At 42.2% G+C, this 26,928-nt stretch overlaps 3 protein-coding genes across 4 annotated transcripts in view; 2 read left to right on the top strand and 1 right to left on the bottom strand.

Annotated features, from left to right (window-relative positions):
• Window positions 1-7,876, top strand: part of dennd4c (DENN/MADD domain containing 4C) — a 33,022-nt gene extending 25,146 nt beyond the window's left edge. For both annotated transcript variants that reach the window (XM_083937260.1, XM_083937259.1), the window contains 18 exons: window positions 61-267; window positions 400-528; window positions 640-772; window positions 885-1,034; window positions 1,127-1,246; window positions 1,340-1,471; window positions 1,639-2,720; window positions 2,876-3,068; window positions 3,185-3,282; window positions 3,381-3,556; window positions 3,728-3,886; window positions 4,032-4,230; window positions 4,322-4,432; window positions 4,521-4,658; window positions 4,759-4,876; window positions 5,267-5,423; window positions 5,559-5,623; window positions 5,926-7,876. In XM_083937260.1, the coding sequence (XP_083793386.1) occupies window positions 61-267; window positions 400-528; window positions 640-772; window positions 885-1,034; window positions 1,127-1,246; window positions 1,340-1,471; window positions 1,639-2,720; window positions 2,876-3,068; window positions 3,185-3,282; window positions 3,381-3,556; window positions 3,728-3,886; window positions 4,032-4,230; window positions 4,322-4,432; window positions 4,521-4,658; window positions 4,759-4,876; window positions 5,267-5,423; window positions 5,559-5,623; window positions 5,926-6,062 (3,504 nt within the window). In that variant the 3' untranslated portion in view covers window positions 6,063-7,876. The remainder of the gene's footprint in view (window positions 1-60; window positions 268-399; window positions 529-639; window positions 773-884; window positions 1,035-1,126; window positions 1,247-1,339; window positions 1,472-1,638; window positions 2,721-2,875; window positions 3,069-3,184; window positions 3,283-3,380; window positions 3,557-3,727; window positions 3,887-4,031; window positions 4,231-4,321; window positions 4,433-4,520; window positions 4,659-4,758; window positions 4,877-5,266; window positions 5,424-5,558; window positions 5,624-5,925) is intronic.
• Window positions 7,877-9,043: 1,167 nt separating this feature from the next.
• cdca9 (cell division cycle associated 9) lies at window positions 9,044-12,980 on the top strand (the record flags this gene model as incomplete). The annotated part of the gene is made up of 10 exons (XM_083936923.1): window positions 9,044-9,160; window positions 9,260-9,386; window positions 9,491-9,531; window positions 10,021-10,075; window positions 10,208-10,275; window positions 10,361-10,422; window positions 11,919-12,002; window positions 12,438-12,519; window positions 12,726-12,812; window positions 12,936-12,980. 10 exons carry the CDS (start codon window positions 9,044-9,046, stop codon window positions 12,978-12,980), a joined length of 768 nt encoding a protein of 255 aa, XP_083793049.1.
• A 633-nt stretch (window positions 12,981-13,613) lies between these two features.
• plin2 (perilipin 2) lies at window positions 13,614-17,008 on the bottom strand. The gene is made up of 8 exons (XM_083936685.1): window positions 16,972-17,008; window positions 16,750-16,796; window positions 16,318-16,513; window positions 15,866-15,948; window positions 15,435-15,720; window positions 14,690-14,868; window positions 14,333-14,449; window positions 13,614-14,209 (listed from the first exon to the last, which is right to left on the bottom strand). The coding sequence occupies exons 2-8, from the start codon at window positions 16,777-16,779 to the stop codon at window positions 13,769-13,771; spliced, it is 1,332 nt and encodes a 443-aa protein (XP_083792811.1). The 5' UTR covers window positions 16,780-16,796; window positions 16,972-17,008; the 3' UTR covers window positions 13,614-13,768.
• Window positions 17,009-26,928: the final 9,920 nt, after the last annotated feature.

Raw genomic sequence — 26,928 nt, 5'->3', positions numbered from 1 at the left:
TCTGTGTCAAAAAATAAACTCATCACACTCTTTATCTTATATCTCCACCTGATCCAACAGGAGATCAAGCTAGCATACAAGATGGCTAAGCGTTTCTACTCCCACCCTCCGCTGTGGGCCCGGTGTCTGTTCAGTCACTGCTACAGCCTGTGGTTCATCTGCCTGCCAGCAGCTGTGCGACTCTCTAAGTCTAAAAGCCGTGCCATGCATCAGGCGTACAACGTCCTCCTGAAAATGAGGACCACTGAGGTGGAGGTGCTGGACGAGGTAAAATATTTATATGCTTTTACTGGGGTTTTCATACTTCTACATGTCCAGGTTTATGTCTCATGGTAAGATACTTTTTTTTAAATAATTATTTTTGCCTTTTTAAAAATGTTTTTATCTCCGGGCTTTCAGGTGTGTTACAGAGTGGTGATGCAGCTCTGTGGTGTGTGGGGTCTTCCTGTCATGGCTGTGCGAGTTCTGGTTGAGATGAAGAAAGCTGGAGTGCATCCAAATGCAATCACATATGGATACTACAACAAGGTCAGATAGCCTTTCACATTGCTGAATACAGGCTGAGCTTTTTGATACTTTCAAAGTTTTTATACAGCATCTTACCTACCTACGCATGTCCTCATCCTTCTGTTTGTACAGGCGGTCTTAGAGAGCCCGTGGCCGAGCAGAAACCGTAGTGGCCTCTTTATGTGGACCAAGCTTCGTAATGTGCTTCGTGGAGTGGCCCAGTTTAAACACTCTTCCAAGAAGGCACCGACACTCAGTACCACTGGTGAGGATGGAATATACAGTATGATAGGGCTGCATATTTGCATACGCTTCCACTTTCAATGTTTCCATTCATTCTGTCATTCTTTTGTCTTTCGTTGTCCCTCTGTTTTTAGTTGCGTCAGTAGTTGGGTCAGCAGTCACTGACGCTGACCGTTTGAGTCATGGAAGTGCCGACAGCTCGAGTGAGGTCAACGGTGAGGAACACAACCTATTTGCCCACAGTCACGGCATGGAAGACACAACAGACAACCACTGTGGCACAGGTACTGATTTCCTAAAGTTACGAGGTTTCCAGGTATAGAGCTTTAAAACCTGATGGTCAGAATTACATTGCTTTACTGGTGGGGGTCAACAGGAAGGCAGTCTGATCAAGGCTACGGCTCCAAGGATGAGTTACACCAGGAGCTGGTAGAGCCTTCACATACAGTTGTCCTTTCCGCTGAAGAGAGAAACAATTCCAAAACAAAGCTTAATGGTAAGAAAAGCTTCTGCCAGTCCAGTTCTAGTTCTGCATTTAAACGTTATGTGTTTCACAAAAAACATTTTCTTCTTGTACTGTTTAAACCAGGGGGCGACATTGCAGGCTCGGTGGACAGTGCTGTAGCATTAGCAGAGCCCCAAAGTCCTGTTGATGGGCCCTCGCCTGTCCCCAGTATTGTGAAGCTGTCCACAGGGAGCTTTGATGGTGGCAGGGAAACAGGTGAGGCGAAAGATGAGGCCTTTATTTTCAGCTAAAAAAATTATTTTGGTTTAAGAGTATGAATTTTCCTGATGGATAGATTACTTTGTTTTCCATTTAAATGAAGCCATATAACTCTATGTTTATTTGCTGTTACAACTCTCAATACATCTTTACACATTCTGCAGGTACAGGGAAGCTGTTCAGGAGGCACAGCAAGAAGGATAATGTGTCTCTCCCTGATGATGATTCCTCACTGCCACCAGGAGATGTAGCTAACCAGCCTCAACAGCAGCGGCAGAAATCCTTTGCTGAACGCAGCTGTAGCTTCAGTGCTGAAACCCGTGCTGGGATGCTCCTCGAGCAAGGCGTGGACCACATGGCCAGTCAGATGGGTGCTGATGCCCGTATCCTGGCTGCAGCGCTCTGTGCAGGACAAAGTCCTCCCCCTGGTAGTGTGTCCAAAGCACTTTTTACAGACCTGGAGGAGGAGCCTGAAGATGATCAGGGCTTGACACTAAAGAAGCTGACAGAGGAAGAGGGTCCAGGAGAAGGGAAGGGAGATGATGAAGAGGTAGAGGGGGCTGAGTTAAAAATGGAGAAACGAGGGAGGAAGCATACTGAAACAAATGACGAGGAGTCTGGGTTGCGAGTGCCGACCCTGGAGAGGGCGGACGTGGAGGTGGGTGCTGACCCACTTTCCATCCTGGTAACAGAGACCGAAGAGTCAGCCTCTGTTACCAGCCAGGAGCCACCACGCTCCATGCCTGCTGTGGTGTCCCGCAACCTGGCCGAGGAGATCGAAATGTACATGAGTCTAAGAAGCCCCCTGGGTGTAAAGTCCTCCAGCATGGAGCTCCAGCAGGCCCAGAGAGACTCCACTGATTCCCCGCAGCCCAATAAGTCTCTGGAGCGCAGATCCAGCCTCCCTGTGCCTCCTATCAAAACTCCAACTGGCTCCCCAGGCGATACACCCAAACGCAGCCCCACCACTGTTACTCGCTCCAAGACTTTCGCAGCAAAGACAAAGACCCCCGGCAGCGCTGTGGGTAGCCCGGGTCCTAGATCGTCCTCACTGACAGCGCTGGTTAAGTCCTCCCAGGGAGGGTCGTTGGGCTCGGTCATCAACTCCATTTCGGGCATCAAGATGGACAACCTGTTGTCTGGACCTAAAATTGATGTGCTTAAGTCGAGCATGAAACAGGCGGCAAATGTGGCCAGCAAAGTGTGGGGGGCAGTTGCTTCAGCTTACTCCTACTCAGATGACGAGGTTAGTTTTTTTTAAAGTACAATTCCTGATACTTTAAACATGTTTTTGCTTTTATGCATCAGCTTTGTTCACTCATCAATTCTGACCATAATTTTGTCACCAAGTGTTGATGATTTGGATCAAGCCTCTGAATCCCATCTAACTTTACTCTGCAGGATGAACAAGCTCAGGGTGGTGGCGGCTTCCCGTCCCATCTGGACGAACACATGCTGTCAGCACATGATGTAGATGAGAGTCCTGAGAGAGGAGCCATCCCAGGGTTGGTGGCCAACGGTCTCAACCAGAGCTGCACCAGCCTGGGCAGCAGCAGTGGCAGCAGTGACACGGGCAGAGGGACCCACCAGACACGTAAGCACTCGTTCTGTAGTGCAAATATATACTTAAATATAAGTAGAAGAGAAGGGCCTAGTGAGATTAGTTGGCCTAGTGAGATTAGTTTTCAAAGTTTTTGTCTCTATCGGCAGATCCAACTCCAGGACGTGCAGGCAGGGGTCCAGACTCTGAGCAAGGCTCCTCACATCACGCTTCCTCCTCAAGCATTTACCAGAACTGTGCACTTGAGGTTAGACATACTGCACATATTGCTGCTGCCATGCTTTTACCTCCAACATGTATTTTGGATTACCTCCTAACTGGTTGGATATGTTTCCCTGCTGACAGGTGCTGATGTCCAGCTGCTCTCAGTGCCGCTCTTGTGAAGCCCTGGTGTACGATGAGGAGATAATGGCGGGCTGGACAGCTGATGACTCCAACCTGAATACCAACTGTCCTTTCTGCCGCACAGCCTTTCTTCCCTTACTGCACATCGAGTTTCATGACTTGCGCACAATGACCGGGTAAGAATACGTTGTCTTAGAATTAAATATACTGTATGTCGTCTCTTCTCCTGTGTACTTTGTTTGTAAAAATGAGAGAGGAACAGCCACACTTCTTCTTGCAGTGTAAGCTAAAAAAAAGTAATTCCTAACAAAAACATACTATTCTGTGATTTTTTTTTTACCTCTCAGGTTCTACATGAATCCTAGTGCCTCAGGAGACAGTATCCACAGCAACAGCATCCAGCCAACAGCCAGCAGCTCAGCTGACATTAAGACACCAGACCTTATCACTTTCCCTGAAGAGGAACCTAGAGAGACTCCAGATAATCTGCCTGGAACACATAAGAGGTACACACCAAGTGACTGAAAATACGATCTGAAAAGTTATGGCCAGGATGATGTTATTGCAAACATATCGACCTCAAGCTTAACGCCTCCCCAGTTGGTCGTAGCACCACCCTTCCTGAGTCCTCTTTGCCTGTTGTGTTTCCAGTCTGATTCCAGAGCCGGTGAAGTCGGACCCTCTAGGGCTCCTGGAGCACCAGGCAGCGGGGAAGCAGCAGAGGTGCAGTGGGACGTCATTGACACGCAGTAATAGTGTTGGTGGCCCCCTGCAGAGCCTGGACTACTCCCAGAGACCTGGACACGGGGTCTCCACCACCAGCCTACCCTGCAGCCTGCAAGAGGTGTCGGTCAGTGCGCCTTACTGTATCCAACTGTGTTTTAAAAATTGCTAATACCACTATAGCTGCTGTGAAAATAACTGGTGTGTGTGTTTGTCAGGATGGCATGGGAACTAAACGGCCGAACCCCAAGCCTGTGTCTGTGCCGTACCTCAGCCCCTTGGTGCTGCGCAAGGAGCTGGAGACCCTGCTGGAAAATGAGGGGGATCAGGTACTCGCATTCACACATGATCTTGCATTTTGCTTTATAGCAAATGTCTTCCACACAGCTACTCAGCTACTCTGTCATGTCCAACCAGGTGATCTACACCCACAAGTTCCTCAGCCAGCACCCCATCATCTTCTGGAACCTGGTTTGGTATTTCCGTCGTCTGGACCTGTCCACTCACCTGCCTGGTCTCATCCTTACCTCTGAACACTGTAACAAAGGAGTACAGGTGAGAGACTTGTCTACCACTGTCTTACTGTCTGCTCTGTGCCTGTGTGTCCTTTGTGGTCTCTTTGGCAGTAATATAACTCAAAGTTGTATATTTGCAGCTGCCCCTGACGTCGCTGACCCAGGACAGTAAGCAGGTGTACGTCCAGCTCCTGTGGGACAACATTAACCTGCACAAGGAACATGGAGAGCCCCTCTACCTGCTCTGGAGGACCTTGTGTGAGTGTGACACACATCAGGCCGTAGTGTTGTATCCACACTCCTATATTACTCATTATTGTAGTGGTTGACATCGCTTAATGCCTTTTTTTTGTAAATACACTTTGGGATGCCCCAGATTTTTATTTATTTGTAGAAACCACTAGGGAGAGACAAAGACAACTGTTTGCAGAGTCATAAAGGAAGTGCTCAGATGTATTAATTGCAAATATGAATGTTTAAGGCAGGGTATGCTGTAATGGATTTAACATTTGCTGAAATCGTGGCAAGAAAATGACAAAGTAGTTATTCTACATCCTTTGATACAATGTCTCTGTTGGCCAGAAGACTTGAGGCTTCTTACTAAAAAAGGATAGCAGTCTTTCTGAATGTGCATGTGGTGTTTTCTAGTGGAGAAGAAGGGGACTTTGGCTCCGACAGACCACCAGGAGATCCGCACCCTTCTCAACACAATTGTTCGCAACATCCAGACAAACGATGTCTACGGGCCAATCAACCTGTTGATCCGAGAGATCAAACGGCGCCCTGAGGGTGTCAAAAGGCAGAGGTCCGACTTTTCTTTCGCTTTTTTACTTCTTTTTAGTAGTTCAAGATGTAGCTGCAAAGCATTTGCTCATTTATATTCTTGTAATGTTAATGAAAACACTTTGCGTCTCATTTCTGTGTCCTGTGTTTGTCTCAGGAGCATCTATAGAGAAATATTGTTCCTCTCCCTGGTGGCGTTGGGGAAGGAGAACATCGACGTAGGTGAGTGAATTGTGTGACAGAGAAATGAACTTCGATGTTGGGTTGTCAGATGGAAAACGCCCTTCATCTGAACACGGCTCGTTTAAAGTCACAGTTTCTGAATACAGGCTGTGAGCATTCCTCTGTGGATTGAGTGTTTTGATACTTTTACAGTATTTGTATAGCACCTCTGCCTGCTTTATAATCAAAAGACATGGAAATCTCACTTTTTACAATAGGGGACTGTTAACTCAAAATCCGACTTTTGCTCTCTTTTCTGACTTTGTGAATCCTCCCCCTCTCCCTTTACTGTAACCCTGCAGAGGCCTTCGACAGGGAGTACCGCCTGGCTTACGACGAACTGAGCGCCGAGCAGCTCAAGTCTTTGCACCGCATTGATCGACCGCCCAGTCCCAGCGTCCAGTGGTGCCTTAAATGCTTCGGGACCCCCGTGATCTGACCACAAAAACCTGCGGCATAAATCAGACTGGTCCAGTGCGACAGCAGGAGAGAAGGAAAGGCAGTGGCCCAGGGTGTGAGCGAATAAATGATTTTGTATTCAAACACCTCCAGTCGCCCATACATGGTACTTCTTCTTCTTCTTCTTGGAAGATGCGCATCGTCTGCTTTTTTACAACATTATGATACTTTTCAAAGGCTTCCCAAGGAGCTACTTACAGGTGGGACTGTTTCTGTAAATGGCTTGGAAAGCTGCGGTGACTAGTTGAGGTGTTTTTCTTTACAGATGGTGTATAGAATGATTAATCACTGTACAGAATGTATTGACTGCCCCTATGGTGTAGACATTTGTGTGTGTGTACGTGTGTATGTGTGTGTGTGTAATCAGACAGTCAGTTCCCTGTCTTGTAGCCTTTTGCCCACTTGGCTTAAATCTGTCCTAACTGACCCACATTAGATGAGTCTGAGTTGCTTGAGATTGTGTACATACCCTGACTGTTTGTGCACTTTCTACAGAAAAGAAAAAAGTAACTCAAGTCCACCCGTCTTTTTGTACATATTGTTTACTTGGTGGGGAAATCTGAAACCAGGGTTGGCTATTTTTTGGAGGCAACAAGTCTCGATGCTTTGACTGTTTGTTTGATCGAAGTCTTAATGAACGTTCATGTTAGTTTCATTGTAAATGTACAGCTTTAGAACGTGGCTTTCTGTCTGTGTAAATATGCATTGGAAGCACATGTAAATGGGAGAGGACTGAGGACAATCACTAACGATCACTAATCTCTGAAAATCACTGAAATTGATTCTACAACATTCCAGATGCCCTGCAAGCAGAACAGATCTCAAAGCAGTATCATTGACGCAACAACTCTCACCCGCATGGTTTTAAAACCAGACGACTGGAGGAAGAGATTATAAAACAAATGCATCAATAGGAAGTGAATGTAAAGGCATGCCACACTACTGATTCACACACTTTAAAACAAGAGACGTTCTCTTGCAGGGGAGGACAGCTCGTTGCCTCAGTGACCGAGCAGTCAGTCTAACTTTTGTTTTTAATATCTGCATTTTTTATCTTCTTGAGCTAATATGCCTTATTGTTAATAGTACATTAGAACTGTAACTGGCATGTACTGGGGCAAATCCTTACTCTAGCATAGAACGAACCAGTATTTTTTTTTTAAATTGGATATACTATTTGCAGACAAAATTGCTTTTACGGTTTACACACAGTAGCTTTGGATGATATTGGTAGCAATTAGAGCTTTATACTGCAAAGGGCTTATTCAGTACTGCTGACACTGTGTTAAGAGAATTTTACAACGACATTCCACTAAATACTGAAACAGACAGAGGAAAGCAAAGTGCTGTGATGAATTGCTGGGAAATGGGTGTAGATGGGTCCTACTGTAGACTTGGGAGAGTAACTTTGTACAGAAGCGATAATATTTAGAAATATTCAATTTGCACTTCATAGATTAAAAGATGACCTTAATCCAGGGTGAGGATGAGATGAGAACACCTTAAAAGATTCACAACATAAAGTAGTTTTTCCTCAAAAATGAAATTCTCAATTATTTATTTTTGTATCACTGACATTTGGATTGCAGACAGTGTAAGTTAGTATTTTTATGACTAACAATCCCCCCCTTGCCTTTTAATGTGTCTTAAGGGATCCCGCCCTGTACTGATGTTGTAAATTTGACCTCCTCATGGCAGAGGATGTACAGAAGAGACTGTTCTTTAACAATAGATTTAAGTGATCTCTTACCGTCCTGTGGAAAGGAATTGAATGTCTACACTTTTGCGCTGCAATAAATGAGTTTGTGAACTGATTGAACATGAAATGTGTCCATTTATTGTCTCTGTGCTGATGAGAGTTTGTATTGTTCAGTGTCATTGCTCTCTTCATGGGCGCATGTAGGACTACAACGGAAAACATCACAAAAACACAACAGCGATGAACTGTGATGGCTGCAGCTTGTGACACTGACACCCACGTTTGCCTTCTTCTTTTGTGGTGTCTTGTTTGGGGTTGCAACCAATGAGCTGCTGATGTGGACTAAATTGTGAGGTCTTCAACTACCGAAAATCCAGAATAGTCTTCAAAAAGATGCTTATTTTCTTTAATAATCAATCAGATGTTTAGTTAGAAAATGTTGAAGATGACATACTCAAATGTCTCATGTCCATAATCCAAAGATATTCAGTTTACTGTTCTACTTATAGGAAGAAAGAAACCAGTTTTGGCGATTAGTTTCGTCGTCTAGTATTCGTTCTAGCTCATACAAAAAAGTGGATTCTCACATTTATTCTCACTGGTACAGATGAATGTACTGCCATCTGGTTATACCCAACCAGTATCAGAATGGTCTGTACTTGTTATTATACTTAGTACAATGAAATGACACGTAAAAAAACAATAAATAGAATCAGTATAGAGATAGAAACAAAGACAGTCATTAAGCAGCAATTGAGTGCAAATAGTATAATTAAAATTACGATATGTAATAAATGCTTTAAAGTGTTTAGAATATATATTAACAAAATTGTGCATCGTTTAACAAATCATAATATGGGGACAACAGCTATTTTGTGTCCCTAAGGACTTGCAGGTAGGGCAAGTCCTATTGTCCAACCACTTGAGAAAATAGGCCCTAGCTGGCCACTACATAGGTTTATTGCTTAGAAATTTAACTTATTTTAATTTTCTTAAAATGATAATGTATTTTTTGTATTTTTTTTAAAAATGCATAATTTCGCTTAAACAAACATTCTGTCAGTCAAGTCGGAGTTGCTAAACTAAAGCTGAAGATAACCGTATCCATCCGCCATCAGCAACGTAGCTCTAACCTCATGACTGAGTTTCCGGTGCGCGCATGAATATCTTAATTAAATGTTTTGCGGGCGCAGGTGCGTGACTTCAGGGACCCGGTGCCGCTTTACAAACGGACCGAACTTTAAGAGGACGGGGACGACAAGATGCCTCTGAGACGGAGGAGGAACGCAGGGAGTGCCCAGAATAAAGAGCAGCAGAGCCGGGAGATGCGACAGAGCAGGCTGGCCCTCTTCATTCAACAGTTTGAGAAAGAAGGTTTGGTAGCGACCGCAGGTTCAAATGTCACCCTCACCAGCCTCGAGACGTCCCCTCCTTGTTCTTAAAAAATGGCTACCCCTTTTTCCCCCATTACAGCACAGGGGCGTATTAACGAGTTGGACGCCAAAATGGAGAACATGTTTGCAACAGTGGACAAAGTCTTCAAAGTGGAACTTATGAAGATGCTTCCGTCTCTTCAAAAAACCGTCATAGGGGATTTAATAAGTGGTGAGCCCTCCTCATTCATTCATTCATCCATCCATCCATTCATTCATTCGTCAAATAATTAGCTCTAAGGCTGTTTGTTTGCATCCCCGTATCTGCTCTGTTAGAGGAGGAAATCTCAGCAAGTGAGGTGTCGATCGCCATGAAGGTGAGTTGTTGGAAGTCGCACCTGCTTTCATCTAGAGCAGGGGTGTCAAACTCCGGCCCGTGGGCCAAATCTGGCCCGCGGAGTAATTTATATTTGGCCCGCAAGGTTCTATGAGAGCTGGCCCGCGAGTATAAAGCACATACACGTCTACTTTTCTGTTGACAAACATGAGCATCCATGCTACCAGTCTCTGCAGACAAACTTAATCCACCCCTCCCCAAAAACGGCCAAAAGAAAGATGGAAAACAGGAGCTTTCAACACCGGTGGGAGGCAGATTATCTGTTTATGAAGATAGTGACCTTGCAGAGCCACCATGGCTGTAACAAAACAAATAATATCAAATAAGAAACACCACGACAAGGACCTGCACAGAAAAGGTCCAACATTTGTTCGAGTTTTTAAATTTGGCCCACTGTGAATTGGAGTTTGACACCCCTGATCCAGAGGTGTATCTTTTAATAGAACAGGCATAATGATCCTCTCTGCAGAACGAGTCCCTGGAGAGGCAGCCGTCCCTCAGGAGGGCACAGCGCAGTAAGAGAGGTGAGAAATACTTTCTTAAACCAAGACGGTAACATTGTGTCTTGACCATGAAAAGCACATTTTAAAATCCTGCAAGAAACGTCATTGTTTGAAATTCAACTATTAACTAACTACTACTTTACGTTCTAACAGTAAAATCAACTGATTCTTCACCGGGGCAGTCCGCCTCAGTTCAGAGGTCCTCATCCAAGACCTCTAAGGTAAAGTAATAGAGCAGCTGGTGTTTGCACTCACGAGGGAGGTCTGCTTCTTCATTGTGCTGAAACTAAACTGTCTTATTTTTAGGGAGGAAAGGGGACGAAAAGGACCAGAACATTAGTTGGTAGTAACAGCACTGGAAACCTTGGGTAAGATGATGGATTAAAGGGATAGTCCTGTTTTTTTTTTTGTTTGTTTTTTTGTTATTTTGATGTGGGGTTGTATGAGGGCCTTATCTATAATCGTTGTAAGACCTGCATTACTAGGCACGCCCTCAGTTTGGAGAAGCAGACACCTCATATGTACCTCATACCAGTGACGTGCAGTGAGGGTTGGGGTTGGGGAGGCACTGACACACAAGTCAGATTTATAAACATACAGTAGGATGCCAATAGGATAGGAGATGAGAATAGGAGCCAATAGGATGCTGAAAACCATTTTAAAACACCAGTGCAACTGTATATTGCAGTATATCTGACCTTTACTGTAAATGACTATATATTGCAGTATATCCTACCTTTACTGTAAATGACTGTATATTGCAGTATATCTTACCTTTACTGTAAATGACTGTATATTGCAGTATATCTTACCTTTACTGTAAATGACTGTATATTGCAGTATATCTTACCTTTACTGTAAATGACTGTATATTGCAGTATATCTTACCTTTACTGACTGAAAGTCCAGCTTTGAAAAATGTCTTAGTTTAGAAATCAAATCCTCCATTTTCAGGGGGAGAAATGACAGCTTGTCTCTAAGCTCTACAGCGTCGCACAGCACACTTTTTTGTGTTTACTTTTTGCACACAGGTCAGAGTTCACCGTGATCTGGCTGCAGGCTATCAGGCTGCTCACTATCGCCCCCTTCCTTGAGGCAGAGGTACTGTCTGCCTCAAGCCAGCATTTTCCCTGTGGATTTATGTCACATCAATAAGATGTAAATATTACACACATACGTAAAATACATCACTGAACACCATGGAAAAGAAGACGTATACTTTTATTACATAAAAGGGTCCTCAACCATCATATTGGAAACATACACAGAAATGGGAACAAGCACGCGCAGAGGGCACGCGCTCAATACAGTTTGTTAGTGATTGCGCAATCTGGAGGGAGGCACGGCTGTCCGTGCCTCACCTCTCGTCTCCGAAGAGACTCCGTTTATTTAAATAGGAAATACAGAATTTTCTGCCATTTTTACTATAAAAACGGTCAAAATACATTAAGAACCACACCAAAATCATAGTCCAGAGGACAAATATTAATACTTGTGTTATTTTATTATTTCGTTTCTTTTTCCTCTCATGATGACAGGGGAGGCACAGCCTCACCTGCCTCCCCTGACCGCACGTCACTGCCTCATACAACCCCACTTCTGAGGGCGATTCCTTTAAGGCAGGGGTGTCAAACTGATCCTGTGGCTGCAGGTTTTCATTCCAACCAATCAAAAACACACCTGGTCCAACAAGTGAACTGTGTGAAAGCAGTTCAGGTGATTGAGTAAGTTGAGTCAGGTTGGGCTGAAAACCTGCAGCCACAGCGGCCCTTTACTGGCTCACTTTGACACATGTGCTTTAAGGGGTTGTTAAACATGTGGTAAATGAGTATAGAGGCCTTGACGTTGCCCTTGTTTTCTACAGGGGCTCCTCAGTCACGGCCAAAAGAACTCAAAGCCGCTTGACCAAGACCAGTGACCAGACCATAACGACCAAACCTAAACTCAGGTCTGTTACCTTCAGGAGAACATAATACATGTTGTAAATGACTGTTACAGCCCCACACCCCTGGAACTCTCTGCCTCACCACATCCAACACTATACTTCCATTCCCACCTTCAAAGTTGACCTGAAAACTCATCTTTTCAGACAGGCCTACTCCCTTTCATTTATTTTGCTCTGTTAAGACTGGAATGACCACACCCTTTTCTCTTTGTTTCTATTCTTCTTCTTATTATTATAAGTATTATGTAGTTTTATTGTCTGATTCTATTACTGCTTTTGACTGTTTTTATTGTTTGATTTTGTAAGGCGACCTTGAGTGTTGAGAAAGGCGCCCATGAATAAAATTAATTATTATTGTTTACATTTTTGTATTTTAAAGAATTGTACTTGAACAAATGTATTAACCAAAACTGGTTTGTGTACATTGTGCTGTCGCAGGTCTGTCGTCTCTGCTGGTGATCTGCACTGTTCAATGGCAGGCTCTGCTGCACACATCACGGTTACAACAGCACAGGGACAGGTACGTCGTTTCATTGTTTGATTTTAAGGAAGGGAATTTTTCCCTGTATGCTCCTTAAAACATTTCAGACAGTAAAGCATTGAAACCCTCACAGACCCACTTTCATAATTAAAGTTTTGTCGAATATATTTGTCTTTCTTCATGGCTAATATTGAGTTTAAGCGATCTTCAGATTCCACAAACATATGTGTTCTCTTCCTTCCTAGGCTTTTAGCTTTTCTGAAGAGACAAAGCATGAAATTGACTTGGACCTGCTGGATGACGTTGCATTTTGCCAGATTCAGAAGCTCGCGGTAATGCGTTCATTTTTAAATGTTACTTACGAGTGCTCATTTGATTTACAGAACAAGGGACAAAGGTCTTTTTTAAAACGTATATTAAATACTTTTCATGTACCATTGACTTTGGATTTTCAGAAGCTGGTGGACTATCTGGCAAGTCGAAGTCGCTGCCAGCAATGAGTAAAGATCCACTGTCACCAAGATTTTTTCTCGATTTTCATTTAATTACATATTAATTAAATATGCGTTAGAGTAACAGTTGTGGTTCTGTTGTCTTAAAGAGTTTTTAAAATATAATAAAGCTTATTTGTATTATCCTACATGATTGTTAGTATAATTTGCATCTAATCTTTAAAATTTATTTAAAAAAATACCCGTCACAAGTTTCAAATTCAATTTGCTCAATTTGGCATACAAATGATTGTTTTTGCTTAACTTACCTCTGTAGTTGTTAATGGACTCCTACATAATGTGAGCAAATACAGCATTGGTTTTTGAATGGAATTCAGTAAAGGATGAATCAGTTTACTGTTGCATGGCACATAAGGTGTGAGTTGCATCCTACTAGACATGATGATGTTATTGTGACTAATTCTGTTCTTTAAGTGTAACAAACTTGAGTTGAAATCATGCCACATTTATTTTGACACATGTTTTATATATTTTTCATTACTTAAGAATTTCAAAGAGGTTGCTTCTAGAGAAACACATTAATGTGTAGATGACTATTATATGGGGGGAAAAAGACCCAGAAATGCAAATATTAATTCCACTAAACTTTATGTAGAAAGCACAGAATTATATTTTGTCAGCAGAAACGTGTGATTTCAGTAAGAACTACAAAAGTATAAAATATCATTTTTTTGGCATGGAACTATCAGAGACTTCAATCTATAGAAAAGACAAATCTTTGCTAACAAAGCAGAATATATTACTTAAAACTCTGAACATAAAGCTGAAATGGACCACTATTGCTGCTGGGATTGTAGGGACTCCATCTCTACTTCCATGGGCTCCTCTTCATGTAACTGTTTGGAGGACGTAGCCCGTGTGCTGCCGGCAGCAGAAGCCGGTGCGCGAGTCGGTTCTGGGGCCATCCTGGGATAGAAGGGACCTACCAGCCAGTTGAGGGGCGTGTTATTGACCACATAATCCATGACTTTGTCTAAGGAATCTTTCATTTTGGCCAGCTGGACTCTGCTGTTGGTCAGCACACTATCTGGCAGATCAGCCAGTGCGTTAGCCTTGCTGAAACTGGTGTAGACTTGAGTGGCGGAGCGGCCGACGGAGAGCGCTTCCTGCTGGATGTGACTGGGGAGGCCCTGCAGGCTGGAGACAAGCACCAGACAGGTGGTCTGGAGCTGCTGGGTGAGGGAGCGTGCCAGGGTCAGGGTGCGAGACTCAATTACCTGAGTGGAGGGGGGGGGACAGACACAAACAATTTGACATACTTCCACAGATTCATTAAACACACTAAACAATGAGTGCTTTCTTCTTTCCTTTTTACACTGAGCATGATATCTCATGATTACCTCTGCTGTGTGATCATTCTCCTCATTTGGACCAGTGGACTTCCACGTCACCAGGGAGTTCAGCTTGTTGTTTACCATCTGGTTAGCGCTGTCAATATTCTTTCTGCCATATTGAATCTAGAAAAGCAAAGACTTTACATGTTTATTTCTGTCCATAGTCACTAAATGATGTGCTATTCATAAGCTTCTGTATGGCTGAATCTTAATGAATATTTAACTTCTTCTTGTTTTACTCATATGTTGACTTTGTCACCATTTCATGTTAAGGACAAGTGTCCACCCTTATTGTAAAGCTTGTCTAAAGTTACAGTATATGTGAAGTGCTACTAATATTTCCTCATCAATAAGGAGACCCACCAGGTCAACAGTGGAGTTCAGCTCAGAAATGAATTCCACGCTGCGCTGCTTGCCATCTCGGATTTTGGCCACGGCCCTGGTGTACGCCCGCTTTCTGAGCTTTGTGGAAAGGGAACCCAGGCGCACGTAGTAGCTCGGCTCCGTCATGTCAAAGCCATTCACAGCCATTGCCTCTGGCTCTGTCACAAGGGAGGAAAACAGGAAATGTCTCATTGAAGATGAGGACACAATTATCTGTTTACTTTGAGTTCTGTTATGGTTTTGCTTCTGAAACTGTTGACTTTAATCTAAAAGTCTGCTACAAATTGCAGTAGAGCTTTGCATGTCAAAGTATCTGGGGGGTCTAAATCCATGACAGATGTAGTTCACTAGTCAATCCCTTATATCATATCGATTTAAACTAAACAGTGTAGAGGACTGTTTGTTGTAAACTCCTGCACGCCACAGTTCACTCTAAACAATGACTCCTTTAATGATGGATTAAAAACTCCTAAACTCTGAGCATAATCAGATAAATCCTGTTTTCTTGGAAACTGGACAAAATCCAGGGTTGACGACTTCCTCCAGCTGCCTGTTAATAAATCCTGATACAGCTTGTTACAGAAAAACAAGCACAATCTCACTAGCCTTTCCTGTTTGTATTTTAGTTATTTAAACATTTGAAGCCAAAACAACAACCTACAAGGGAAGATAAATCACTGGTTGAGTTTGGGCGGTTTATCTGGTAGTGTTTGGCCCCACTCACCCAGCTCATCCTCTGTTAGAGGCAGGTACTGCTCCACCAGACTCTCAGATGTGCTGAGGGCCGTGTCCACGCCACTGCTGACCAGACGAGCCACTCTGCTTTCCAACACCGTGCTGACACTCCCGCTGACAACAGCCCTGGTCTTATCCATCCCGTCCTGCACCGCGCCCCGGGTCTTTTCCACGACGCTGGTCAGAGTGTCTGAGACTGTGTCCTTGGCATCGGACACTGTGCCTGTCACAACATCTTTAGCGTTGGTTACCACATCCTTGGCACTGGAGACAATCTGGGAGGGGACAGAAATCACGCCAATACAAAGTATGAGTTTAAAGTAGGTTAGGAAACAACAGTTGAGAAAGACAGGGCATAGGTCATGACTGATTAGCCTACGTCACCTTTCAGTTACTGTTGGTCATGAATCAAGTACATACCTGCTCAGAGGGCTGGTGAAGAATTGGCAAGGTCTTCTCTATCTTGTCCAAACCTTTACAAGCCAAGTCATTGGCAATGGCAACTGTAGGCAACAAAGAAAGTAAAGCAGTTGAAACAGAGATATCAATTAATACATTTATTACTTTACTTTAAAAGGAAAGAGGTCAAAGTGATTATATGCTCCTTGAAGTTAAATAACTGTACATTGAGTTTTTGTGGCTCATATCAGTTTCATTATGAGGAAACAGAAGAATTGGGTGAAAGATCAAGATGAGTAAGAGTCAGTAGCCTGACTGCCACATCCTGTTTCAGGCTGTGTGTGACTCAGCTGGTCAGCACATAATTACCCTCACACTATCAGTTCATTGGGTTTTGGTTTTGCCATCCTAAAAACGTTGAAGCCATCGTCTACAGCATGTCATCTAAAAAGTGCGCACTAAAGGGCTCTTACTCTGGGGCTCCAGCTTGTCGATGATGGGTGAAGCAGTGGTGAAGGCCACAGAGGTGATGGTCCGGACCCCTTGCTCCGCTGCCTCACACACAGTCTTGATGTAAGGGTGGGTGTCCTTGGTGTTGGTGTACACGCTGGACACAAAGCCATAGGTGGAGCTCACCAGAGGAAGGCTGGTCACCCTCTCCACCACATTCTGTAAGGGAATACAAACTTCAAATATTGAAATTCACAATTTAACTGTGCTTATACAATTACTTTGTGTCTATTTAAATAAGTATTAAAACAACAGACTAATTATTATAAATTGTCCATACTTTTCAAATGTAATATTGTATATTGTATGGACATGAAAGGGTCAAATAAGTTTTCTTATTCCAACAAATATCGGCAAAGCGAAATAAACTTTATTAGTCTTTGTGGTAAACTCACCTGATTCGGGATCGCTGCAGCTGCTGCCATGGTTACTGTAATGTTACCTACAGAGAGGAAAGAAGACACAGCATGTAAGAGCGAAACATGTCGACTCAATAAAGCCACACAAGGACAGTAAAAGAGTAGAAGTCCATTATTTCCGTATTCGAAAAACAACTGGACTGTGTGTCGCCGTTTACAACGCGGCTTCACGTTAAAGCGATAGAAGCAGAGACTCACCGCTGGTTTCGGGTGTTCACCGTACTGTAAATGAGCCGATAACTGCGTGAGGCGACAGCAGCTGTATTTATGTTCTCATGATTATCGCGAGATGTAGCGCAACACTTTGACGCAAGCGACTGTAATGGTTCTAGGTCAAAGGTGAAACGGGTGAAACGGGTAAAAGTTTACTAAGGGGAATTCCACTCAGACCAGCCGTCGCGTGGACAAGTTGTGACACATAACAGCAGTCTGATAGTAGCAAAAAAAAAAAAAGGAATATTTAGATTTGTATTCTTTCTTTTTTTAAATTCCTGGTTAAGTAGGAATAACATATTTGAAAAACATAAACTCCTACTCTACAGCTCTAACAGCATCTATGCAAGTAGGCTTCACATGCCCTCACTAACCTTCAAGGATCTGAACTCAAGAAATCACATAAAGAATATATTAACAAGGGCATATTGAGCCCATTTTCAGGCCCATACTTTTATTTTGGGCATCTACTTGAAGATGTTTAAGTACTTTAATGTTCCATATATTTTTTTTCATAGTCGAACGAAGTTGAATGAATAAAGTTCTATTCAGAAACGTCAGCTCTGTTTGGTCTGCATTTCCTGCTCTTCCTCTTCTGTGGTCACAGCATCTGTGTATGTGTTATTGTAGCTAACACCTCAACCTGCTTTAAAACTTTAAAAAACATGCTAATTAACAATATGGGACCTTTAAACACTATCAACCAAGATACTGCAGGTCTTAAAACTACAAAAAGGGCCCACAGACAATGCTGAAGGTTCTTATTTAAGGTTATTTTGTGCTTTAGAGGCCTGCATTCCTGAACAAATCTGAAATTAATCAAATTATCACAGACATCTAAGGTGAAGTGAAGCCGAGGCGTTTGGGGGTCCCTATGGCCCAGGAGCCCTGGAGACAGTTGTCTGCATGTTAGATTAAATTCAGCTTTGACTACACAGACTTTGAGTGGCACTGGCTCAGACAGGGCTCATCACTTGGGATCCAGGTAGGCTAACTATCATTTTCATTTCATGGCTCAAAGCCACATGATTTACACAGTATTGACAGTCATCACTGGAGGAGATGATATATAATGATGGACAATCATAGAGCTTTGAAGTTATGCCTTGATCAAATTAAGGCCTCAAAATGAGTTAATATATATATGCTCTGTGTACATACACTGGCCTTATCCGTAAAGATTACCCGCAACAAAGTCAACACGAACATTTGTTTCAATTGTATCATGTATTTTATTTTGTATATTTTTCTGCAGGATCCAAGTAAAGGAAATGCCAATCCATTCATATCTTGTAGTAAAGGTAGCACCAGGTTCTCTATTTTATGCTAACATATTGTGTTATGGATATTGGTAAAGTGAGCAGAAGTCCGAGGGCACAAAACTGCTCATACAGGTGAGTATCAAGCTCAAGCTCTTGTAAATGGTGTTTTTTAAAAGTCCTCAGAAAAAGTTTATAGGCCTTTTTCACAGCAGACCTTTTGACTTTTCACAGTAGGGAAAGCCCAGGTTTTTATTGATAACATTAACACAGTGACTGCTCTGTGTCTGCTCTATGCATTAACTGGGCTAACAGCTAGTTGGTTAACTACAACACAATGTAGCTGGCTAACTAGCTGTCTGTTTTGTTTTCAGTGTTTTTCAGTCTAGCTCGCCTGAACTTACATTAATTACGCAAACAGTTATTAATAAATAAATGTAAAGTTCAGCATTTACATTTTAGTCCAGCAGAATGGCGGTAATACAACATTTATAACAGCCCTTAATCAACAGAAAGTTGCGTCTTTGGTTATGACACCGAGAGTGCGGATGTGGAAGACCCGGAAGCTCTGACCAATCAGAGCAGACTGGGCTTTTTCAGGACAAAGGCTGAGAGAGACAGGTGCTAAAAGTGTTTCAGACAGTGTGAAAACAGGTCTATTCAGACAGACCAGATGAGAAAAATTATGCTTCTCAAACATTAATGCATGGGAACATGTTTTAGTAGAAACCCAAAACACAAGTATGAAGCTGAAAATGAGCATAATATGGGACCTTTAAATCAATATAAGACATTTGACCAAGCTAACACCTCATTTAATACATCTCTGATTACTTAAGTTAATGGCCTGAATAGTACCATACGTCAGCGGTTTACCCACAGATGAACAGGTCTGTGCTTGCCAGTAGCTCATCAGAGCCAGATGTCAGGCTCGAATTTGAGAGCACTTCAATATTTTTTCTATGTGTCAGTGTTCATTTCTGCAAAGAATTTATGTGTTATTAAAAATGTAAATTAAGTGTTAAGTCTTTTATACTACACATTTGGAAGCCAGATGAGGAAACGTGGACTTAGCTCAGATTCTCCAGTTGGCTAACACATTGGGGTCCTGGGTTCTGTAGATGAACCCGTTGAGGCCCATTTATCAGCCCTTCTATAACTCAAACAGACCCCATATGAAAATGTTGGCTGCAGTAAAACCACAGACCCTAATTTTTAATGAGATTCTTTGTGAAGGAAATCCACAGAAGAAGATTTTAAGTTAGTTGTGATTTATACAATCCACTGTAATACACAATATAGACACGCTCATAGATACCGCGTACTGGACGTTGATCCGCTCGTATTTTATTGTCCACGTCATACTCTTTTAATTGCCTTGATCAGCCTTTATGTGTTGTGATGGCAAGCAAAGTACAACCAGTTAAAGAACGGTGACTCATCAGGATTACATGATGAAATATATAATACTTCAACTTGGTTTTAAGTGGTACAATAGTTGGCTTACAGTTTTTCTGTGATATCATACCTTCAAAAATTAATTATGGGCTTAAAGGATTACAGCAGGGTCAACGTCTTTAAAACTGGGATGGGGAAACTTGTGTATTAAGGTCCGATTTTGAGTGTTTGAAAGCAATAGTTTCAGTGAAGACGGGCCGAGTACTGATTATAATACAACTCTCAGTGGCTTCAGAGCACTTGGATTCTTCTGCATGGGCTGTTAATGGTGTGTTAACAGGATACAGTCTAACTTAACTCTGTCTGTCTCTATGTGCCCTGTGGTAAACTGGCATCTGTCCAGGGTGTACCCCGCCTCACGCCCGATATCAGCTAGGAACGGCTCCAGCCCCCGCAACCCCGACAGGGACAAGCGGTTGAAGATGATAGAATGAATGAATTAACTTACTCTTTGAGACAGGTGGATACGGTTTCACAGGTTTAGGTTACTTGTAGAAATAAGTAATTCAGGGGGAAAAGATGAGCTCATATATAGTTTATGGGAGGATAGTATAAAGTACAAAGAACTGAATCTTCACATTTTGATCATGTCGTTTTTAAACTGCACAGTTAAATGAAACATTACAGTTCAGTGAGTATGTCCATGCACGTGGCTGAGCAGCACTCTGATTCACCACATTGTGTCAATACAATTCAAAGTGACGTCAGGGTCATTTTAGTTCAGTGTCCTATCTTGACTTGTTAAAAATCACCTGATAAAATTGCTATCTATCACAGTCTAAGGCTGTTTCTGCTCTCAGGGAAGATCATTTCATAGGGAATGGACTAAATGTTGGAATACATTCTTTATTCTATTTTTTTTCATTGTGTGTGAGCAGAATGTTATGGAACTGTGAATTTAAATTAGAATCCAAAATTACATTTATTCTGCCACCTGTTTAAGAGAGCTTTTGGATTGCGTTCCAGTTGTAGCTTTCCCCTCATTCTCCATGATATCAACCATTAGTATTAGTTTTATTTGAATCCAAGGACCTGTGCTGACAAATGCAGCTGACCTTACAGGGGAACTACACCCATTTACACAATTCATAGGCCTAGATATTATTCCTATGGTCTAAGAAAGTCCAAAAAGTATTAGTGATAATTAACAATTCTCTCCCAAATCCAAAACTAGAGTGCTAAAAATCCAATCTGTGTGATGTCATTAAATATCAAGTGTGTAAAGATGTTGCAACTAAGACTACAATAGAATGAAGCTAATTTGGGTATAAAAAAGAAAACAAACAGAATCAGTATCCCACTCATTGTCTATGGAGCAGCTCCAGACTTTATACTTGATGACATCACACGTTTATGACTTACTTCTCTGGTTTCTGGCTTTGAGAGAGATTAGCTCACTAATATTGATTGAACTTCCCTAGGTCATGGAAATGACATATTGGAATTGGAATACATTAGGCCTATATTAAATAACAATGTTCATGTTATGAAGTTCTGCGCATAGGGCTGATATATCATGAGCATATTTTCTAGTAATTGCAGATTGAAGCCACTAGATGACACCAAAGTAGACAAAGTTCATAAGCATACTTCTACCCCAAATCTGTGTGTTCCAGTAGCAGTGGCAGCTCGGGTTATGCACATATTTACAATTGAATTTATTTAAGTGATATTTAATTATTGACCAATATGCAAATGTCAAGATATTAAAAAATAAATAAATAATAATCTCTCTCTCTCTCTCTCCCTCCCTCTCTCTCTCTCTCTCTCTCTCTCTCTCTCTCTCTCGCTCTCTCTCGCTCGCTCTCTCTCTCTCTCTCTCTCTCTCTCTCTCTATATATATATATATATATATATATATATATATATATATGTAACTTATTTAAATTATGTTTTATTTGGTTAGAATGACTGTGCACACACAATTAGGAATACATTGATTTAAAGAGGACATACTGTATTATGTTCATTTTCAGGTTCATATTTGTTGGTATTTGGTTTTTACTAGAACATGTTTACATGCTTTAATGTTAAAAAATATATACTTGTATTCACCCTCTGTCTGAAACAATCTTTTCTTTTTAAAACCCCCTCCAGAAAAACCCCAGTCTGTTCTGATTGGTCAGCATTTCCAGGTCTTCTGCATCTAGCTCTCTGTGTCTCTGCACCGTCACTGCAACCGGGGAATGACTGTTGACACACTTTCTACATATATATAGTATAGTTGTGACATCATTACCGTACAGAAGTCCTGACGGCTCGTTTAAAGGCACAGTTTCTGAATACAGGCTGTTCATTTTAAATGATACTTCCAATGTATTTATATAGCACCTAACCCTGATTTATAATACCAAATAAAAGATGGAAATATCACTTTTTATAATATGGGACCTTTAAGTGAAGCAATAAAGCGACATGCCCTGCAGGTTCTACAGTGAATTACATGAGAGAGTAAATCCATCCTCTAAAAACATACAACATTCAACCTAGGCGGTAATGATCTGAGCCATTCTCTCATTCTACAGGCCGTCAAGATGAGAAGAAAGATCAGTCACAGAGGCTCTGCCCTCCTGTTTTCCGAGGGGTCAGCTGGCGTGCAGGTGGCAGCAGGGGTTACATTGTCTGGCGGGACTAGAGAGGAGATCCTCGCACGACATCTTTCTATTGTGCCCTCTGAGACAGGTAGGGCTGCGGGCAGCGTGCCAAGGCTCCTGGCTGGGTAACGGATACCTGTGGGCTACTGGGAAAGTGTCACACCTCCGGATCACACACAGTCAGAGGTGCTGTGTGAAAAAAGAGAACAGACGGAAAGAGAGAGGCAGCGGGAGAGTGGCTGTCCTTTCATGCTTTTTAGATCATGAGGAAAAGAGGCAGAGATGTGACTTTAGAGCAGAGGAGAAAGGAAGTGACATGTCTTTGGTGCGGCGGTAAGCTTTGGTTAACTCTACCCTCAGACGCTGCTGTTGCCTTAAATACATCTGCTGTCAGGCAATGTAGCCTGAGCGATGACCACTAGTCTGCTGGACTGTCCATCAAACCTGTCACAGGGCACTGTGGAATTAACACAGTTGGATAATGAGTCACACTACAGGGAGCTCTATGACCTTTTTAAGGTTCTCAAGATGTCAGAACTAACCTTGATTTTGGTATTTTTCTACTTTTGGGTCTTAACGCTCAAAACTTTGTTGACTGTGGATAATGCTAACTTTGCACTCCCCACCTCCGTTGCAAAGACTCGGGGAACGAAGAGTCTTGCTATACAATGTAGGCCTCTGTCAAAGCAAACAGCAGAAACGTCCTTAAGTTTTTTGCTAATACACTTACAAAATTATATTAAACGAGTCCAGCTGAAGGTAAACACGGGAACTAGCCACCATTAGCGATTGTAGCTAGCTACACAGAAAAATAATTTAGGGACAACTACAGCTAATCAAGCTAGTTCCTGAGGGAATAAGTGGCTCTTTAGTGGCTAAATGCTCCACTATGTTCACCAGCTAGCCACTACAACAACATAACAAAAGCAACAAAACAAAACAATGTGCTGAAAGTTGCTCTAAAGTTTTGTAAAGGTGAGGGGAACTCATACTCATACCTATGTTACCCTTTTTTAAGAGAAAGGGTTCGGTGTTCCCCACTTTTCACAAAAAAGGGTCCTTTGTTCCCCGGCCTGTTATTTTTTCCACAATCAGTGCCGAATTCCACGGCAAATAGACCGATGTAGACCCTAAGCAACCCCCTAGCCTAGACTATAACCGTAACCCCTAGCCCTAACAATATTCTGAATTAAATCAGATAAGGCATAGGCTTATGTGACCGGGGAACATAGGACCCTTTTCTGGACCCCTACTCGGTAGTCGTGTTAATATAAAAACATAGGAATAGAATGAGAATAAAACACACATTAAATTGTTTGCCGTGGTCAACAGTTTAAAAGAAGATGGCGCTCAGCACTGTCCTTTAAAATAGAATAACTTAGCCCAATACAATGGTCACAGTTCTTTACAATGGCAATGGTACACAAAAAAAAAAAAAAATGGCCACAGCTCTTTTCATCCTGCTATGTTAATGAAGTGTGTGAACTGGAATGTCTGTCTCTCATTCTGTTTCTATCTATACAAATATTGGTTCTAGCTGAGGGAAGTTTTTGCCCTTGCTTCTGTCCCGCTGTCATTTGGTTCTTATTGCTTTTTGGCTGTTAATTGTTGTGACTATATTGGTTATTATTGCACACCATCTTTTTTTTTTTAAGATTTCTGACTAAACATTTGATTTGAAAAACCCTAAAACAATTATAGCAGCTTTAAGCAAAGACAGACAGTCTTCCGCAAAATGAGTGTGGTTTCCTTGAGTGTTTAGTTGAACGATAAGACAAATCCAATATAAAAAGTTCAATAGTTCAAGTGAAATTCTTATAAATCTTCCTATGTTAACACTTTGCTAAGTCTTAAATAATGTCACTGGCGTTTTTTTCAGACACAGTCATGATTGCAGCTGTTTGCTGAAAGGCAGCAATTATGTTTTATCTCTGCATGTGTTGAGTCAAGTTGAAGAATGCCTTTTCTCTCTGTTTAGAATTAAATTGTTTTTATTACATTTGCACAATAGCAAACAGCACTGGAAAAACACTATGCACCATAATTATTGTAGATATTACCAGACCAACATGAAAAAAGGACATGAAATGAATAGCCATACCTTTGTCAAGAAATGTCTGGCTGTCATTTTGATCAAGTAGCAGTGGAATAAATATTGGCTTTATTCCTGTTGTCAGAGGGAATTTACACCAGACTTTTGGAATATATCTGGAACCAAAATAGTCACAAACAGTTTTGCAGTTCTGCTGCTAAATTTGGCACTTTTATTCTTCCCAGCTTCAACCCAACCCCAGAACTGGAGAAGTTGCTCATGCAGACATGAATTACATCTTCACAAGATGATGCCTGCCCTCTTGAAATAACCATTACTTCAGTCTTTAATAAACAACGGATCATATGCAGACAATGTGTGTTTAGCAGGGCAGTAACTGCAGATTTATAGCTTCAATATAGACAAACAGACAAGACCAGGGTCTTGTTAAGCAGGGCTCTGTGCACCTGTCGGATGTAATCCTCAGATAATGACTCCGGCTCATTAACTAAGACATCTAAGTTGACTGTCTACATTTCCCGCTGAGAGGATCAGGACAGAAAACGAGTCAACAAGGTTAAAAGTGTGAGAAAAGGTCAGTATGTTCTTGAAAATGAGATTCTCTGTATCCCTGTGGGACAACACCCTGACCCACTTTCACCCTGATGGTTTTCAGTAATGATTTTCTGAGGGAGGACAAAAAAAAAAGTCTTGCATTGCATCGTTGGTCGCTGGTTTAGGAGACACAGTTATAATTGCTAAGCTAGTCAATGAACGAATAATGGGTCAGATGGCAGGTGAGACAATGACCACAGAAGGCTATCTGTTGTGGGACACCATCCCACATGACCCCAACATGTTTCAACAATATCCTGTCACAGGCCATTTTCACAGAGCTGTGCTGGGATTAGCAGGCCGGCTGTTTGTCCTGGCAAAGGGGCAGCAATTCACAGCTATATTTTCTGGGTGCTGTTGCTGACAACCAGACCGTGTCCTGGTAATTATGATATAATTGAGAATGATCTAAAACCAAATGTCCGAGCTCTGCTGTCCGAGCCAGTGTTTACAGAAAACAGCTGCTTAAATAGGCACTTAGAAGGAATTATAATAACATTTTTTTATGTCCCAGTGTGAGTGTGTCTCTTTCTGTGTGCAAGTGTGCATATATGCGTGGGTTGGCTATTTGGGCACCTACACAGACAATCTCTTTGTTTTGAAAGTGTTCGCTTAAGTCTTCGGGGGCAGACAGGAGCCAAGAACAACGTGGGAAATGGGCCCTTGCTTCATTTCTGCTTTCTCTCTGGGCTTCTCCTTTGCAATCTCTCTGTCAGAAGGACATTCAGCTGGCCTCCAAAACAGTACCTGAGGTGTGCAATAGTTTGGAGAAACCTAACCAAGGGAGCGGGGGCTTGGACATGAGTGAGGCCGTAATAGGAACCGAGTGGCAGCTGACAGCCAGGCCAAGCTGTCTGTCTTTTCCCTCTGTGTCTGAAGACATGCTCCCCACCCGACCTCTGCTCAGGTGGTCTCTATGGATAGCCAGTGGTCTGCAGCGCAGTACAAGGTGTTGAAATCTGAAGCAGCCACACTGGCAGGAGCAGAATTCACTGTGAGGTCCGGGCTTGTGATGCTCAAGTGTTGCATGACCCTTGATGCTTGTCATCTCCATTCCGCAATTAATTTTTTTTTCATATTCCAGGAAATAAAGATGAGTCATGAATTGTGATGTGCTTACACAATATCAAGCACACATGTTTTTCGGCATCCCCCAGAAGCCTTACAGAACACCTGACTAATTACAGTGCAAGTATTACCTAACCGCTGAGATTCATACAACACAGGGAAAAGTCAAAGATTATCTAATGAGGGGACGATGCTTACTTGAAATGACTTTTAAAACTTTATTCACTTAACTTCGTTGCTTCTGTAGCACTGATGTGCCTTTGCAGGGTAGAGTAAATGTTAATATTTTAGAAGAAATATCACAAGGACGTAAAGGAGAAAATGTGAGAACCGTGTTTGGGCACTTATTTGCCCTGATCCTCATAGATGAAACAGATCCCAGGGGATGTTTAGTCCTTTTCACCCTAAATTACACCGTTCAGCTCTCCTACAGCTATCAGGCTACAGCAGATTTACTGAAACAATAGACACCCTAATCCACAAATATAAGCCTCCTTTTCTGCTGCTCTGTCTCTTTTTTTTAACAGCAGCTTGATTATTTTCTTCAGATTGTTGCTGAGCTGTAATATCCATGGAAAATCTGATGAGGATACATCAGATACTGTATCTCAGGTTTACCTTGTCATTAGATGACAGGAAATCCTAGATTTGTGTAGTACGATGCCTTAATCTTCTTATGTGAAGCTCATTGCCAGTTATTCATTGCTAAATAGTTTAGGCAAATGTATGAATATTCATCCAGCAGCATGTTTGGTTTAAGCTGTAAGCTAGGATTTGTATGTAATTAGATACTTCCCGAAAGAAAGAAAAATTATACCTTTGGGTTCTCAGACAAGCTGACTGATCATTGGCAACAGTGTGAAGAGTGTTGTGCCCACTGTCTACATGTCTGACTGGTGGTTTATGGCATGATGCC

Source organism: Echiichthys vipera, assembly GCF_963691815.1.
Source record: "Echiichthys vipera genome assembly, chromosome: 22".
Lineage (NCBI taxonomy): Eukaryota > Metazoa > Chordata > Actinopteri > Perciformes > Trachinidae > Echiichthys > Echiichthys vipera.
This window is presented reverse-complemented; position numbering and strand designations above follow the sequence as displayed.

What these genes read in the sequence shown, in the direction of transcription:
- plin2 (XM_083936685.1), bottom strand. Translation starts at nt 16,779, where the DNA reads ATGGCAGCAGCTGCAGCGATCCCGAATCAG. An exon ending in CGACAAGCTGGAGCCCCAGA is followed by an intron (nt 15,949 to 16,317) that starts GTAAGAGCCCTT and finishes TGTTGCCTACAG; the next exon opens with TTGCCATTGCCAATGACTTG. An exon ending in TGAACTCCACTGTTGACCTG is followed by an intron (nt 14,450 to 14,689) that starts GTGGGTCTCCTT and finishes TTGCTTTTCTAG; the next exon opens with ATTCAATATGGCAGAAAGAA.